The sequence below is a fragment of the Equus asinus genome, chromosome 11, assembly GCF_041296235.1.
Source record: "Equus asinus isolate D_3611 breed Donkey chromosome 11, EquAss-T2T_v2, whole genome shotgun sequence".
Lineage (NCBI taxonomy): Eukaryota > Metazoa > Chordata > Mammalia > Perissodactyla > Equidae > Equus > Equus asinus.
In genome coordinates this window covers 28640329-28657946 of record NC_091800.1, presented here as the reverse complement: position 1 = coordinate 28657946, position 17618 = coordinate 28640329, and the positions used below count along the sequence as shown (strand labels likewise).

The following is a 17618-nucleotide window of genomic DNA, read 5'->3' as shown; positions in this document are numbered from 1 at the left end:
CTGTCCCAACACCCATTCTCTCCTCCTTCAGTAACCCCAATTTTATTTGGATCGGCTATATGCCCAGCTAAAGAATTAGATTTCCAAGACTCCCTAATAGCTAGATGTAGCCATGTGACTAAATACTGACCGAAAAGATGTAAGGGGAAATAGTGTGTGAGACTTCCAGGAAGATTAGGTTTTCTTCCCTTAATTTTTTCTGGTCTCTGGAATATGGATGTAAAGGCTAAAGCATCAGGAGTTATATTCAACCATGAGATAACCCTGAAAAAAACAGCATGCACAAGGAAGAAAGACAGTACCTGGATCCTCAATGACTTCATGTAACACTGTGATCTGTGTTGGACTGCCTCCCTCTAAGCTTCTTTAAATGAGAGAATGAATCTCAATTTATGGTTCCCAAACTTTGCTGAACACTAGAATTAGCCAGTGAACTTTTAAAAATCTAGACACCAATGTTGCTCCCTATGTTAAATAAATCAGAATATCTGGGGATTGGAATCAGGCATCCAAGTTTGGGTACTCTTGCCTTATGTACTTAAACGCCCTAAACTGAGTCCTTATTACTAACAGCTGATTCTAAATCCAGGTGATACTGCGTAAGTGCAGTCAGAAAAAAAGTAGAAAAGTTAGAAAAAGCTAAGTGTCTTTACGGATACGTTTTATTAACTATATAGTTTAAGTGAAAACCTGTAAATGGAAAGGTATTTTTAAATATAATTATGCTATAATTTATTACTAAAGTAGGAAAATAAAGACACACTTTCTGAGCACTTTGCTTATTTTTTTAAGTATTATCTCATTTAATATTCTCACCTCAACACTATCAGGCAAAATCATGTATATTCTACAGTTGAAAAAATAGAGGCTCAGAAAACAAACTTATTCAGGGTCTTGAATCAAGTAACTGGTAGAGCCAAGATACAAGTTCCTCTTTGTATCAATGTTTACCCATTTTCCATTACACTGTAACTCAAGAAGAAAAGAGACTGAGAGCTCTCTAAAGAGTTGCATTTTGTCTTGAGGAAATGCTAATTTCATGAAAGAATAAACTTGAAAACTAATTTAAAAAAATAAAAAACAAGGGGAAAGCATCCGTATCAAATCTGTAGCCATTTCACAAATCGTGTGAACCCGAAAAATATTACCTCCAAGTAGATTTTTATAAAAAGGATACTTGTTCTTAAGTAGCATTAAATAAATGAATTTTAAAAATCAAGAGTTCATAACCTGTCCATTTTGAAAACAGACTTTTAAGAAGTACTATCTTTAGAGTAGAGAAAAACTGGTTTATGAGAAGTAATTTATTAAATATACAGAATCTACATTACTCAATTCAGTGACATACACTCTAAATTTTGAAACAATTATTAAATTTCAAAATGAACAGATTTTCAGAAGAGTCTCAGATCTTTCAGTGGCTGGCTCTTTTTTATAAGTCTATTTATATCAAAAAGCTAATGGTTGTTAACAGACAAAAGATCAATGAGGAAATACAGGATTGAACATCACTGTAGATCAACTGGGCTGAACAGACATATAATGAACACTCCACCCAACCATAGCAGAATAAACATTCTTCTCAAATGCACTTGGAACATTATCCAGGACAGATCACATTTTAGGCCACAAAACAAGTCTTAACAAATTCAAAAAGACTAAAATCATACAAAGTATGTTTTATGATCATAATGGAAATGAACAGCAGAAGAAAATCTGGAAAACCCACAAATACGGGTGGAAATTAAACAACACACTCCAACAATCATTAAGTCAAAGATGTCACAAGGGAAATTAGAAAATACTTTGAGACAAATGAAAATGAAAACACAACGTATCAAAACTTATGAAATGCAGCAAAAGCAGTGGTAAGAGGAAAGTTTACAGCAATAAATGCATACGTTAAAAATAAAAAAGATCTCAAATCAACAACCTAACCTTACAACTCAAGAAACCACAAAAGGAAGAAACTAAATCCAAAGCAAGCAGAAGGAAGGAAATACTAAAGATTAGAGCAGAGATGAATGAAATAGAGAAAAGAAAAACAACCAACATAATCAACAAAACTATGTTGGATTTTTGAAAAGATCAAAAAAATTGACAAATACTTAGCTAGATTAACCAAGGGAAAAAAGAGAGAAGACTCAAATAAATAAGACCAGGAAAAAGAGGTCAATACAACTGATGCCACAGAAATAAAAATGACTACAAGAGAATACTTTGAACAACTGTACACTAACAAATTGGATAACTTAGAAATAATGGATAAATTCCTAGAAACACACAACCTACCTAGACTGAATCATTCAGAAAGAGAAAATATCAACAGACCAATAATAAGTAAGGAGATTGAACTGGTAATTAAAACCTTTCCAAGAAAGAAAACCCCAGGACCTGATGGCTTCACTGGAGAATTCTACCAAAGAATTAACAGATTAACACCAATCCTTGGGGACTCTTCCAAAACCTGGAGGAGAGGGAATACTTCCAAGCTCATTCTTTGAGGCCAGTATTACTCTGATACCAAAGCCAGACAAAAACACTACAAGGGAAAAAAACTACACACCAATATTCCTGATGAATACTGATGCAAAAATCCTCAACAAAGTACTAGCAAACCAAATTCAACAACACACTAAAAAGATTTATACACCATGACCATGTAGGATTTAATCCTGGAATGCAAGAATGGTTCAACATTGGAAAATGGCTTACACCATATTACCAGAAGGATGGGGAAAAAAAATCACCTGATCATCTCCATAGATGAAGAGAAAACAATGACAAAATTCAACACTTTTTCATGATAAACACAACACTCAACAAATTAGGAATAGAAAGCAACTATCTCAATATAACAAAGGCCATTTATGAAAAGCCCACAGCAAACACCACAGTCAATGGTAAAGACTGAAAATCTCCCCTTGAGGATAAGGAACAAGGCAAAGACGCCTGCTTTCACCACTTCTATCCAACACAGTATTGAAAGTTATAGCAAGGGGAATTAGTCAAGAAAAAGAAATAAAAGGCATCCAAATTGGAAAGGAAGAAGAAAATTATCTCTATTTGCAGATGGCATGATCTTATATGTAAGAAAGCCTACAGATTCCACCAGAAAAAAAAAACTGTTAGAACTAATAACTTCAGCAAAGTTGCAAGACATAAAATCGACACACAAGAATCAGTTGTGTTTCTATATGCTAACCATGAACAATCTGAAAAGGACATTAAAAATAATTCTATTTACAAATGCACAAAAAAGAATAAAGTACTTAGAAATAAATCTAACCAAGAAGGTCAAATACAGGACTTGTATACTGAAAACTACAAAATGTTGCTGAAAGAAATTAAAGACACAAATAAATGGAAGGACATTCCATGCTCATAAATCAGAAGACTTAACATTGTTAAGTATTCCATACTACCCAGTGATCTACAGATTCAATGCAATCCCTATCAAAATCCCAATGGCATTTTTTGCAGAAATATAAAAATCACCCTAAAATTTACATGGAATTTCAAGGCATCCTGAATAACGAAAATAACTTTGAAAAGGACGAACAAAGAAGATTCGTATTTCCCGATTTCAAAACGTATTACAAAGCAAGACTAATCAAAACAGTCTGCTACTAGCATAAAGACAAACAGACCGATGGAGTAAAATAGAGAGCCTGGAAATAAATCCTTGCATATATGGTCAAATGATCTTCAAGAAGAGTGCCCAGACTACTCAATAGGGTATGGGGAAGGGGAATTCCTTCAAACGTGGTCCTGGGAAAACTGGTTATCTACACGCAAAAAACGAAGTTGGACCCTTACACAATAACACAAAAATTAACTCAAAATGGATTAAAGACCTGAATGTAAGATCTAAAATTATACAACTTCTACAGGAAAACATGGAGGAAAATCTTCATGACATGGAGTTGGCAATGATTTCTTGGATATGACACCAAAAGGACAGGCAACAGAAACAAAAACAGACAAATGGAACTATATCAAACTTAAAAACTTTTGTGCATCAAAGGACACTATTAACAGAGTGAAAAGGGAGAAAATATTTGCAAATCATATATCTGATACAGGGTTAATACCCAGAATATATAATGGGTTCCTACAACTCAACAAAAACCCACTCAATTAAAAAACAGGTTAAAGACTTAAATAGATATTACTAAAAGATGATATATAAATGGGCAATAAGCATATGAAAAGAGGCTCAATGTCACTATCAGCAGTGAAATGCAAATCAAGATGACAGTGAGACATCACCTCATCTATTAGGATGGCTAATATCCAAAAAACAGAAAATAACAAATATTGCTGAGGATGTGGAGAAACTGAAACCCTTGTACACTACTGGTAGGATTTTTAAATGGTGCAACTGGTATGGAAAACAGTATGAAAGTTCCTCAAAAAAAAAATTTAAAATAGAAACTACTGTATGATCCAGCAATCCTACTTGTTATATATCCAATAGAACTGAAAGGGTCTTGAGGAGATATTTGCACTCCCAAGTTCACAGCAGCAGTATTCACAATAGCTAAGAGGTGGAAACAATCCCTATGTCTATTGACAGATAAATGGATAAACAAAATGCAGTATATAGAGATAATGGAATATTATTCACCTTTCAAAAGGAAGGTAATCCAGTCACACACTACAACATGAATGAACCTTGAAGACATTATTATGCTAAGTGAAACAAGCCAGTCACAAAAAGACAACACAATTCCACTTACATAAGGTATCTAAAGTTGTCAAATTCATAGAAACATAAAGTAGAATGGTGGTTACCAGGGGCTGGGGAGCTGGAGGTGAGAGGGGAGAGAAAGGGAGTTATTTAATGGGTATAGGTTCAGATTTGCAAGATGAAAAAGTTCTGTTTCATGACAATGTGAATGTTACTTTACTAAACTGTACACGTAAAAATGGTTAAGATGGAAATTTTACGGTGTGGTATTTTGTTTTGGTTTGGTGAGGAAGATTTGCTCTGAGCTAACAACTGTTGCCAACCTTCCTTTTTTTTTTGCTTGAGGAAGATGAGCCCTGAACTAACATCTGTGCCAATCTTCCTCTATTTTGTATGTGGGTCGCCACCATAGCATGGCTTGACGAGTGGTCTAGGTCTGCACCCGGGATCTGAACCTGTGAACCTGGGCTGCCGAGGCAGTGTGCGCTAGACTTAACCACTATGCCATGGGGACAACCCCAGAAATTTTGTTTTTTAATCATAATAAAAAATTTTAAGTGAAGTTATCCACAATTCAATATGAAAATTATTAAATATACATACACAGACCTGAAAACACTAAAAAATCCATTACAGTAATGCCTAAAATCTTCTGAAAAGTTGTTTTAGATTCTACAAAAGTAAGACTTGAAACATACAATCTTACTTACCGTGGCTTTTCTCTTTTTTCTCTTTGTCTTTCAAAATCTCGTCCTCTGTCCTTTCCATCTCTTGGTTTTTCTTCTAGCCTATCTTTTATTTTATACTTTTCTTTATATTTTTTCCCCAGAGCAATATCTTCCTGCATAGGAGGGGGTGGACTAGGAGTGCGGGGTCCTTTCTTCTTACTTTGACTGCTTTTGGAATTCCTGAAGGTAACATAAAGCTATCATTAGAGGTCCAAATATTTTTGGAAGGTCAAATGAATGTTTTTTCATTTTAACAAAGCATTTTTTTAAAATGATAGCACTCTTTTCAATAACTTGCCTTTTACTACTTTGTATATTTGTAATCAATATCCTGAAAAAAATAATACACAGAAACAAGCAAAGAATTAATTTACTTGCTACTTATTTCATTAACACTGCTTATTATATCATTTTAAAGGGTAGGTTTCTCAGAAAAAATGCAGGTGGACTAAGAAGAGATTCTTTCAGGACAGGAAATATAAAATAAAACAACTGCATGAACTGAATTTTTTTTTAAACTTATATAGAAAAGTAGATGAAGAAAGTAAAAATCACATATAATTCCACTACCCAAGGATAACCATTGTTAACACCTTGGATACATGTCCACACTCTTCCCACGTCTCTTTCCCACCCGCCTCAATCCTATTACAATGTTTTATCAAATTTTTTGTACTAAATAAAGCACGAGTATCTTTCTATAACAAAAAGTAGATTTAAATAATTATTTTTATAGACCATAGAATTTAATAGATATGCCCTATAAATTCTTTGAACAATTTCATATTAAGTCTTTTTTTTCTTGGTGAGGAAGATTAGCCCTGAGCTAACATCTGTGCCAGTCTTCCTCTATTTTGTATATGGGTCACCACCACAGCACAACTTGACAGTGCTGTAGGTCTGCGCCTGGGATCTGAAACCGCAAAACCAGGCTGCTGAAGCACAGTGCACTGGACTTAACCACTATGACAAAGGGCCAGACCCTCATATTAAGCTATTTAGGTGTCTTCCATGTTTTCATCATTATAAAGAACACACAATTACATTACCTATAAATGAAATCCTAAGCATTGTTAGTAAACATCCATTTAAATCTTTGAGTCTTAAGAAATCTTTCTCAACTCTTAGATTACAAAGATGGTTACCTAAAATTGTGGAATTTTGTCTTTCACATTTAATCTACCTGGAATTGATTTCTAGATATAGATGATCCTGTTTCACTTGGCACTTTAAATAATTTTATCTAAGTGGTATAACTTTGAGCCCTCATAGATCCAAAATTGTCTGTCTTTACCTGATACCTAAACAATTTGACTGAATACAGCATTTTGTTGTCAAGTATCCTTTTCCCTCAGAGCTCTATAAACATCATATAATTATACATATATACAATATTATATAATAAATATAAAAATATGAATATATATGATATTACAATATCTTGTAGCATTTAGTGTTGTAGATGAAAAGCCCAAAGAGAGTCAATTTCTTTCCTATGCAGGTGACCTGGTTTTCCTGCTGGGATGCTTATAAAACATTATTCCCTGGAAACTAAAAATTGCACTGAGATAAACCTAGATCTTCTTTTGTTATGCTTTTCTAACACTCAGTGAGTCATTTCAATCTGAAACCTCAAGTTTTTTACTCAATTTCTTCTATTTTTATTTCATCAATTCTCCACACAACCCACGTCTCTCTGGTTTGCTAAATCCCAGAACTTACTTCCTGTGACCTTCAGTTCTCTAATCCCAAGACTCCTTAGCTATAAAAAGGTAATGGATAGTATCTTCCTCAAAACTGCTGGTAAGATTAAAAAAGGATAACAGTACAAAAGCAACTGACTCAATCATGGTAAGCATTCAGAAAATTTAGCTCTTAGCCCTTAATCTATGTCTTACTATTTCTTAAACCTTGCTAGGTTTAACCACCTAGCAAGTCAGAAATTAGTAAAATATGACCAGATCTATTTTTCATCTTTGTTTTCTGCCAAGAACCATTATTAGCACATATCTCACTGCATATTTATGAAATGACTCAAACTTTTTATGTATCTAACAGATAAGAGATAAATGTCTGCACTTCTAAATATTTTCCCACTTAAAAGACAAAAACTAATCAACAGCTGGTATCTGTATGAAAAATTATTTTAAAAACCATTTTCAAGATAAAATGATAGAGTAATTCTTCACACAAACTGTATTTTCACATTAGTGCCTGTGACAGAGACTAGCTAGGTGTTTACCAAACTTCTGTCCTGGGCACATTGTTGAACTATACTGTCTAGACTTTTTTTGTTTTTTTTTTTTGAGGAAGATTAGCCCTGAGCTAACACCTGCTGCCAATCCTCCTCTTTTTGCTGAGGAAGACTGGCCCTGAGCTCACATCCGTGCTCATCTTCCTCTACTTTATATGTGGGATGCCTGCCACGGCATGGCTTGCCAAGTGGTGCCATGTCTGCACCGGGGATCCGAACCTAGGAACTCTGGGCTGCCGAAGTGGAACGTGCGCACTTAACTGCTGCGCCACTGGGCCAGCCCCTGTTTAGACTTTTTTGAAGTTAGCTGTGGCCAAGTGACCAAGTTCTGGTCAAAAGAATGTGAGTGGAAATGATATACTTCCAGGCCAAACTAATAAAAGACTCTTATACTCCAGGTAATTGTAAGCTGTATACCTAAATAAGTTTAATACTCTAACTAATTTTTTTCTTTGCACATTCTATAGTTTGGTGTCCTCAAAAACCCAAGAAAGTGCAGCCATAGTCAGGAGCCTGGGGTACTCAATCTCCATGTACCGGAGAGCCACCTGTTAATCAGAAACACCATTTTGACTTTACTTGAGTGAGAAATAAACTTCTGTTGTGTTAAACTCACATTTTTGGATTAAGCTATGATAACAACGAGGATTATCTCAATACACTCACTAAAGTGCAGAATTTCTCCACATTACCTTCAAAAATATATGCGGTTGGAAAAAACAATGATGTTACAGATGTAAGGTTTTCAAGTGCCTTCCAACTGAAGGGGGCAAAAATGGTTTTGTACTTTCTGAAGTCAACAAAATCTTTTGACATTTTTAAGTTAGTTGATTATTCTTTGGCACAGAGCCCACTTCCTATTGCTGGCATAGAGCTCAATTATCTACTTCTATCATTTTTAGATCCTCTCTCCCCAAAACTATTTCTTTTGAATGGCTTTTAAAAACTTCATACATCTTTATACAAAGAGCTATAAAGAAAAATTTACCTAATAAAAACTAAAAAACAATGTAGACAGACAGAATAGATAATACACTTGCTGATTCTAAGCCACACTGTATCTCACATATCAGCATAAAGCTTACTATCACAATGTATCTTACAACGAAAGAAAACTGCCAACTTTCAGGGAGAAGCGTGAGTTTTAATTTATCTGTAATTATCTCTGCCTACTTAATATGATAACCATGTAAGACCAACGAGTTTGTTTACCTGATTGTCACCTCAGCTGACTTACTAGCACTGGTTGCAACACTCCACTGAATTTTAACTGAAATTCTAATCCTTAGTTGTTGCTTAACATGTCTTCAAAGAGTTTATAGTATATGATCCAGCAATGAAACTAAAAATTGATGATCTGACAGACTCTAGGAAATCTAAACTGCACGCCAAAGAAATGCTATGTTCAATTCAATGTTTTCTTTGTACCTTTCATGGACTGTTTTCCAGGCCCTTCTGCTTCTATTATTAAATTAATGGTGCATCTCAAAGTCAACAACATCTTAGAATACAGAAAACATAGTAGTTAAATCAATGTAATTATTCATGCTAAATATTCATCAAAGGATAAGTGAGTTACTAATAAAGCAGTAAGAGAAAACGAGATGAAAAAGAATAGGATGAAACTAACCCTTCATCCAAATAGTTAGCAAAACTTTCTATGAAGAGATTAAATTTCAAAGATTTTATAAATAGAAAGGAGAAGAAAATGAAAAAAGAGTATTTCTGGTATGCTGTTTTTTCTGGGAAATGAATGGAGCTGACCAAAAGTTATATAACTGGCTAGCAAAGAGGATAAAGAGTAAGTGGGGTGAATCAAATCACTCCATAGTCCAACTTCTTCCACATCCCTGTGTAATATTTACTCAATCCCAGAAGCAAACGAGAAGATCAAGTCACCTTCAGAGAGTGCCTTATTACAATGCAAAGCTCTATGCAAAGTAAGTGCTATGGGGAGACAGAACAATGAGCCATCAAGATCCCAATCTTCAAGGAGCTTAAATTTAATAGAGGTTGTAAAACATGTATGCCACAGATAAAATATAATGCAAACAGCAATTATTATTAACAGGGAGGCATAAATAAAATCTGAAAGATATACAAAGGGAACAGAAATTATGTTCAGTAAGGAAAAATGGGAAAACTTATTGGAAAAGAAAGAATTTGAGCCAGATGTTGAAAGACTGAAGGTGGAACAGTATAAGAGGAATACTGGACAAAAATATAGACAAGACTGCAAAGATCAAAGTATGAGTATCATTCTAAAAAATCTGAATTTCATCAACAGAATGGAAAACCACTGAGTTTTTCAATGGCATAATAAATTAATTGGAATTGTTTGTTCAAGATTTCTCTCACAAAATACGTAAAATGAATGGGTTGAGGTAGCTGAATGAAAGTGTTTAGATGTATGGGGGAGTGGACACTAGATAAAGTAAATACAGTTAGTAGGATGATATAATAGTCTAGTCAAAAAGTCTGAAATATGGTTAAAGCCTCTAGAAACTAGAAAGAAGACGGCAAATATGAATTTCATTATGGGTTCAGATAGACAGGGTCTGCCGACTAGTCAAATGTTGGGAAGAGGCTTTTAGTTGAACTTTTTTCTTAAATATAATTAGCCTATGCACTTTAAAATAAAATTTAAATAGTACAGAGTGACATTAAATGAAAAAGTGTCTCCTGCCTTATTCTCAGTTCCTCAATGTATTCATATTTAATCATTTCTATTTTTATTTTGCCAACTGGCTACTACAATAATTCTAAATATATTCACACTGCTACACATATACTATAAAGAACTTAATCTCTTGATCATGTATACAAGGAGACAAGAAGAATTTCCATTGTGTATAATTTGCAATAGCTAAAAACTGAAAACAAATGTCCAATAGAAAAGTAGACAAATAAATAGTACAAATACTAAAATGAAAACTAAGACTACATCTATCAATATAGGTAAGCATTAAAACATATTAAGTGAAAAACTAAGTTGCAGAAGTTATAATGTACCTGCATTAAGATTAAATAGATGAAAATACTATATATTGCAAAATAACACATATTATGAAAGTATAAACACACATGCACAAGTATCATAAACGCCAAATTCAAGTGGGAAGGACAGGAAATGCATCTGTTATGTTTTATTTCTTAAAAAATAAAAAGCTCTGAAGCATAAGTAGATGTGACAGACATTTTTTACTGTTCTCTGTAATTTTCTTTTAAATTGAAACATTTCACTTTTTTTTAGAAGAAAAAAGTTTACATTAAATACTAAGTGTATTAAAAGTACCCTTCTGTAATCTACTAAGTAATTCTTTTGAACATCACTTCAGAAAAAGCTATTTCATTCTAGTACCATTATCGCCCTACTGACCTCTGCTGGTCCAACAAGGGAGAGGATACTGCAGTTGTCTTCCTGTCTTTCTTGCTAGCTGAAGATGACGACTTAGGGCTTGATTTTCGCTTTGGAGATTTGCTGGACTTTCTCAGAGAAGGTGATGGAGATAATTTTGATCTAACCACTTCTGGTGAAACCTTTCAAAAGAATTCAGTAAGTCAATTCAAAAACTCCTCCAATCATGGCTGTTAAAATCAGACAACAAAGCACGTGTTTTCAAATCATACCAAACTTGAGATGAAACATTGTGTTATGATAGCCACCACGTATTGATGTTAGTCTGACTCCTGAACCCACACTTTTAACCAATACGCTAATTAACTGCCCTAACATAACGCTAATATCAATAAAGCAAACTAAAATCATGAAATTTGAAAATGTCCTCAGAAAAATCACAAATTACATTGAAATAAATTCTCTCTCTCTCCCCCTCCCCTCTTTAGAAAAGAAGCAAGTATTCTAGAAATAGCATAGGCCTAAAAACAGACATACGTAGATTCAAATCCCATTTTACATTAGCTGGTGACTCTAGGCAACAGAACTTGTTTTGTTCACTTGTTCAATAGCAAAATTATTTCATATTTATCTAATAGAGTAATGTGAAGATTAAATGATTACGATATGAAGTGACTGATATACAGTAAGTTGGCCAATGTATCAATATTCTAATACAATTTAAGATGTAACAAGCAGATAATGAGTCCTCTGATCAATATCCATGTTGATGTTAATTACTAACATATATTTCAACGAATGGCATACCTCCTTTTTAATAATAATTTCTTCTCTCTTCTCCATGTTTTCTTGTTCCAGCTTCATTAATTCCCTCTGTATTTTCTGACGCTTCATTTCCAATGACAACTCATGAACATAATCATAATTAATATCTCCATTGTCAGAATCTTTAAAATAAAATTTCCATTACTTATCAGAAACTATCATGATTATCTATAACAAAAATTAGAGCATTTTTACACCAATTAAAATGGTAGATTCTTTCATTAGAATTAGATACTTCTGAAAGACTAAAGACACATATGCTGTTTCTACAAAGGACTAAATCAATACGGCTGATTTCTTTATGAAAAGCCATACATTTTTAAGGTTCCTGGGTTTTCTGGGAATTGTCTAGGGTTTAGGCTTTTGGGTAGGAGATGGGATTTTTAAAAGATACAATTAAAACACTCAGCTATAAATTCTAGGCATTAAAGACACCAAAGCCTTCAATATTTCATTCTGCATATGATGTGATTCATTATCTCCTTGATTTTCTTAAAGATTCATTAGTATCAAATAAAGGTCACATTAGGAATACAACATTGTTTCCATGGTTTTGTTTTTTCATTAGTGACGCAAGTAATTTGTATCTAAAAATAAAGTAATTTTAATACCAATGTGTACATGAGTAATTTGTACCAGTTCCTTAGCTCAGAACTGTCCATCTCCTCAGTGGATCTGATATCATGTCTCTATTTCCAATGAAAAGAATATGAAGATTGGTTAAGGGGGAAAAACAACGGGAAAAGTTGTGTGCTAAGGTACTTCATTACAATCTATGCAAGCTTTCTGTGGCTACTGGCACTGCCACTGAACCTCTCACCCTCATTTGCTATAAATGCCAAGAAGCCTGGAGGAGGGAATTTCACTGACTTCTATCCTAGCACGTGACCATGTTGGGCTTTACTCATCACAAACTGAGATGCCTTCTCAAACTACACTTTTAGCACTTAAGATCACCACTTCTGAACCTTGGGTAAAGAAAGAAAATGAAGAACTAAAAAATAATAATGATAAGTAGTCCTATTTGATTGCTTAAAGCACAAGAAAACGGACACCATTGTCATGTATAGGTAAAATACATTAGAATGCCAACTATCCATTCATGCTTGGGCACTGAGAAGGTAGCTATCTATCTGCTACCTGTGTGACTAAACTTGATTACTTGCCTTATATTGGAGTATGATGACCATTTCTCAGTACACATATAAAATAGACTAAATGACACTTGTCAGTCAGAAAGCAATTACTAACTATTTAAAGGCATATAGCTTTTATTAGATAAAATAATTAGAGATACTGAATTTAATTAAACAAATAATGGCTATCTCTAGTTACACTTTTACATTCCATTGAGGCACTTTACATCAGTGAATAATAGGGCTCAATGATCCAGTTTGACTGTGCCCTTAAACCATTAACAGATAGATAAAATTCTAGAACCAAATACCAAGGATAAAACAAAGAAAGAGTATTAATTGAGAAGAATGATTTACAGTGTTTTTGAAGGTATTATCAATAATGCTCTGCCCACTGAAAAACTGCTATCTGAAAACATCACCAACACAGAACACACGTAAGAACTGAGAAGCTGGCTTTCAGTCCTTAATTCCCAACCACCCAACCAAGGTGGTGAGGCCCGAGCAGTTAAAATATATGTCAAAGTCAATGAACTACAGCTAATATATTTTGCTTAAAGGAAAACCTCTCACGTCTTTACTCAGAAACTACTTATTCTTATTTTACATAAATTATAATCACAAGTAAGACGTTTTCCTAGCCTATAAAGATGGGCTACTTCAGGTACACTGGAACTGATAGTCCTAACAAAAAAAGAAAAACTGGAAAGCACAAAACATAAGATGGAACTCAAAAATAAAAGTCTAAAACCATTTAATAAATTTAGAAAATGTCTCCCGTATCTTACAGCTTGAGGTTATCATTACAATTGCCCTATAAAAACTGATTCATACAGATAATTCTAAGTCATCAGGAAAATATTAAACATAATTAGAATGGTACATCTAACAAGGCAGAGTTTTTAAGAATATGTAACAAAAATACATGCAATACATAAGAAAAGACTGACATTCTTTATACATAAAGAATTCTTACTAATTAAAAAAAGAATGGGCAAAGGACATGCGCAGGCAATTCACAAAAAGAAAGAAATGAACATGATATATAAATATGCCTTTTTCATGTATTAAAGGGCCATTTTTTTCCTAATTATAATATTAGGCATCAGCAAAGGTACAGGTGAAAGGCATGGTCATGCTCTGGTGGCTGCAATGTAAACTAGCACATCTATCCTGGAAAGTAATTTGGCAGTATAAGTAAAAGCCTAAAGAACATTCATACCCTTTAATACAACAATTTTACTTCTAGTAATCTATTATATGCAAATAATCATAGATATATAAAAAGTATATGTGTAAAGATTAAAGACTATATACGAGTACTTTATTTTGTCTTTAATGTATACATTCTCACTGTCAAAGTCTTAATTCTTAAGTACACAGAGTAAAATATGGAATTCCCCTTATGTTCCTCCCACTGCCATCCTTACTAGAGTGATAATGCCATTAAATAGTTTAGTATTGTATGCATAAAAATAAGCCTTAATATTTATACTCTTTAAAATAATGGGACTAAAACTACAACATTGCCCTATAGGAAAATCTTTCCATGTCATACATAGAGGTCAAAACTACCTTCATTTTAACATCTGCAAAGCAATTCATGGTATGTTCATATCATACCATAATTAATTTAACCAGTTTCTTTCTGATAATACTTACTTTGTTTTCAATATTTTGCTGTTATAAAAAACACTTCAGTGACTATTTTGACACCTACCTTAATTCACATGTGCAAGTATTTCTTTAGGACAGATTTCTCAAACTAGATTTGCTGGATCAAAGACAAGTATAATTTTATTTTTATTATTGCCAAACTGCACTCCAAAACAGCTTTACCAATCCAAACTCCACTTGATAACATTAGTATTTTTCATTTCTGCCAATCTGATGGGTGAAAAATGCTATCTCTTTATTTTCACTGGCATTCTCCTGTAGCAAGCCTGAGCATTTACTAGCCACTTCTATTTCCTCTATGAATTACCTACCCAATTTTTGGATTTTTTGCCCATTTTTCAACTGGACTTTTTCTTATATATTTGTGGAAGCTCATTATAGCCAGGTGCCGCATAACAACATTTCAGACAACAACAAACTGCATATATGACAGTGTTCCTATAAGATGACTACTGCATAGCCTAGGTGTGTAGTAGGCTATATCATCCAGGTTTGCATAAGTACATTCTATGACGTTTCCAGTGATCAAACCGCCTAACAATGCATTTCTCAGAATATATCCCCATTGTTAAGCGACATATGACTGTATATGTTTATAGTGTTTTTACTATATGCTTACATGTTACACATGCCAACTATTTTCTTAAAGTGATCTATTTTTAACTTCTGTGTTTAGTTTACAGGAAATTTAAATCTTTATGTAATCAAATCTTTTATGGCTTCTGGGTTTTATGCTTTATTATAGGAGGATGTATCAACCTTCAAGATTATCAAATATGTTCATACATTTTCTCTTCTACTGCAATGATATTTTTGGTTTTTATGTTACTGCACTGATTCTTATGCTAAACAAATAAGAGAAGTTTAAGGAACCGAACAGGAAACACAGACTTGGGGGTCAGGGACTGAAATATAGGAAGCAACTAGATAATGAAAAGTTTTGTAGGTACAGTAAGAATTTGTACTTGATCCTGAGGGCAATGGGAAATCAGAGAATTTTAAACAGGGGAATGAAATAAACCAATTTATTCTTTTAAAAGCTCACTCTGCAACTCACAGAGAGAAGATATTTACAATACATATGTCTGATAAAGATCTTATATCCAGAATATATAAAGAATTCTCAACAATTAAAAAACAGGTAACACAATAGGAGAATAGGCAAAGTCTGGAATAGACAGTTTTCAAAACAGGTTATACAATGGTCAATAAACGTGAAAAAGTTCTCAACTTCATTAGTCAATAGCGCAATGCACACTAAAACAGTAAGATACCACTACACACCTCCAGGGTGGCTAAGATGAAAAAGGCAAAAAATATCATATGGGTAATGACAACCATTTTTGACTTGACAGTATCTAATAAGATGAACATATGCAAACTCCAGGGCCCAGTAATCCTACTGCCAGACATAAACTCAACAGAAATGGATACACGTTTACCAAAAGAAATGATTAAGAACAGTAATAGCATCTTATTCATAATAGCCCCAAACTGGAAATTACTCAATTGTTTATCAACAGCAGAATGGATAAATTATGGTATATTCATACAATGAAATACTATATAGCAACAAGAATTAACTAACTACAACTATGTGCAATAAATAATACGGTTTAATCTCACAAATATATTGCAAGCAAAAGAAGCTAAAAACAAAAAGAGTACATGCTACAGATTCCACTTATACAGAGGTCAAAAACAGAAAAAACTAATCAGTGTAGCAGAACTCAGGACAGTAGTTACCTTTTGGAGGTAGGAGTTGGGAGGTGGTGACTGGAAAGGGAACACAAGGGGGCTTATAGGATACCAGTAATTTTCTATTTATTGCTTTGGGTGCTGGCTATACAAGCCTGTTCTGTTGGTGAAAATTCAATGAGTTGCACACATGAATTGCGCACTCTTCTGAATGTAGATTATACTTTGGTAAAAAAAAATCTTTTTAAAGACTATTCTGGCTTCAAAGTGGAGAATGAATGAGGAGACAAGACTAACCTCAAGGCAGCAGGTTAGGAGGTTATTTTGGTAAATATATTTATAGGCGATAAACAAATATTTTAAGAACTAGAATATGAGTAGTAATTTAGAGAAATAGGTGGTTCTGAAAGACATTCAGTAGGTAGAAATGTCAGAACTCTATATATGTCTAGGCTGAGGAAAAGGAGTATCAAAAATGACTCTCAGGCTTTTGGAAATCTAGTAGGAAAGTGGTGCTCTTAAGATACAGAACTCAGATAGAGATATCCAGTTGGCAGATGCCTCAACTGAGAGCTCCAGATATTTGAATCATTAACACATAGATGTTACTGATGCCCTGAGAGCATGATTTCATCTGGAAGGAAAAATTAAAAGTGAGAAAAGAAGTTAGCCAAAGGGAAAACAACCACAAGTCCTAGAAGCTGCTTCTAGAGACAAGCAGTTCTCAAAGAGTGGTCTGATGACTCCTGGGGGTCCCTGAGAAGTTTCCAAAGTTCCAGAAGATCAAAAATAGTTCTATAATACTACATTATTTGCCTAGTTTACTCATTTTCTCATGAGTGTACAGTGGAGTTTCCCAGAAGTCACATGATACATGATATCACTAACAGATTGAACGTAGAAGTAGATATGAAAATCTAGATGTCTTCTATTAACCTGGGTGTTAAAAAAGATCTGCAGAAACACGTAAAACATTGCCACCTCCCCATAATTTTTATTTTTGCTTCAAAGCATAGTTATTTTCCATAAAAGTATACATTGGGATATTTATTATTGCGATTGTCAAATGAATTAATAAATAAATATTTTAAAAATTTCTCAGATTCAATTTCTAACATGAAACAGATAACCCACAAAGACAAAAGCTCTTTGGGGTCCTTAAAAAGAGTGAAAAGTGGGGGCTGGCCCCGTGGCCGAGTGGTTAAGTTCGCGCGCTCCGCTGCAGGCGGCCCAGTGTTTCGTCAGATCG

The 17618-nt window shown here is 33.8% G+C and overlaps 1 protein-coding gene across 8 annotated transcripts in view; it reads right to left on the bottom strand.

Moving 5' to 3' along the window:
• ZC3H13 (zinc finger CCCH-type containing 13) overlaps positions 1 to 17618 on the bottom strand; it is a 97152-nt gene that overhangs the window by 44935 nt on the left and 34599 nt on the right. For all 8 annotated transcript variants that reach the window (XM_014838894.3, XM_070520682.1, XM_070520683.1 and 5 more), the window contains exons 6-8: positions 11841 to 11980; positions 11055 to 11215; positions 5404 to 5601 (exon numbers count right to left, since the gene is read on the bottom strand). In XM_014838894.3, coding sequence (XP_014694380.1) covers positions 5404 to 5601; positions 11055 to 11215; positions 11841 to 11980 — 499 coding nt within the window. The remainder of the gene's footprint in view (positions 1 to 5403; positions 5602 to 11054; positions 11216 to 11840; positions 11981 to 17618) is intronic.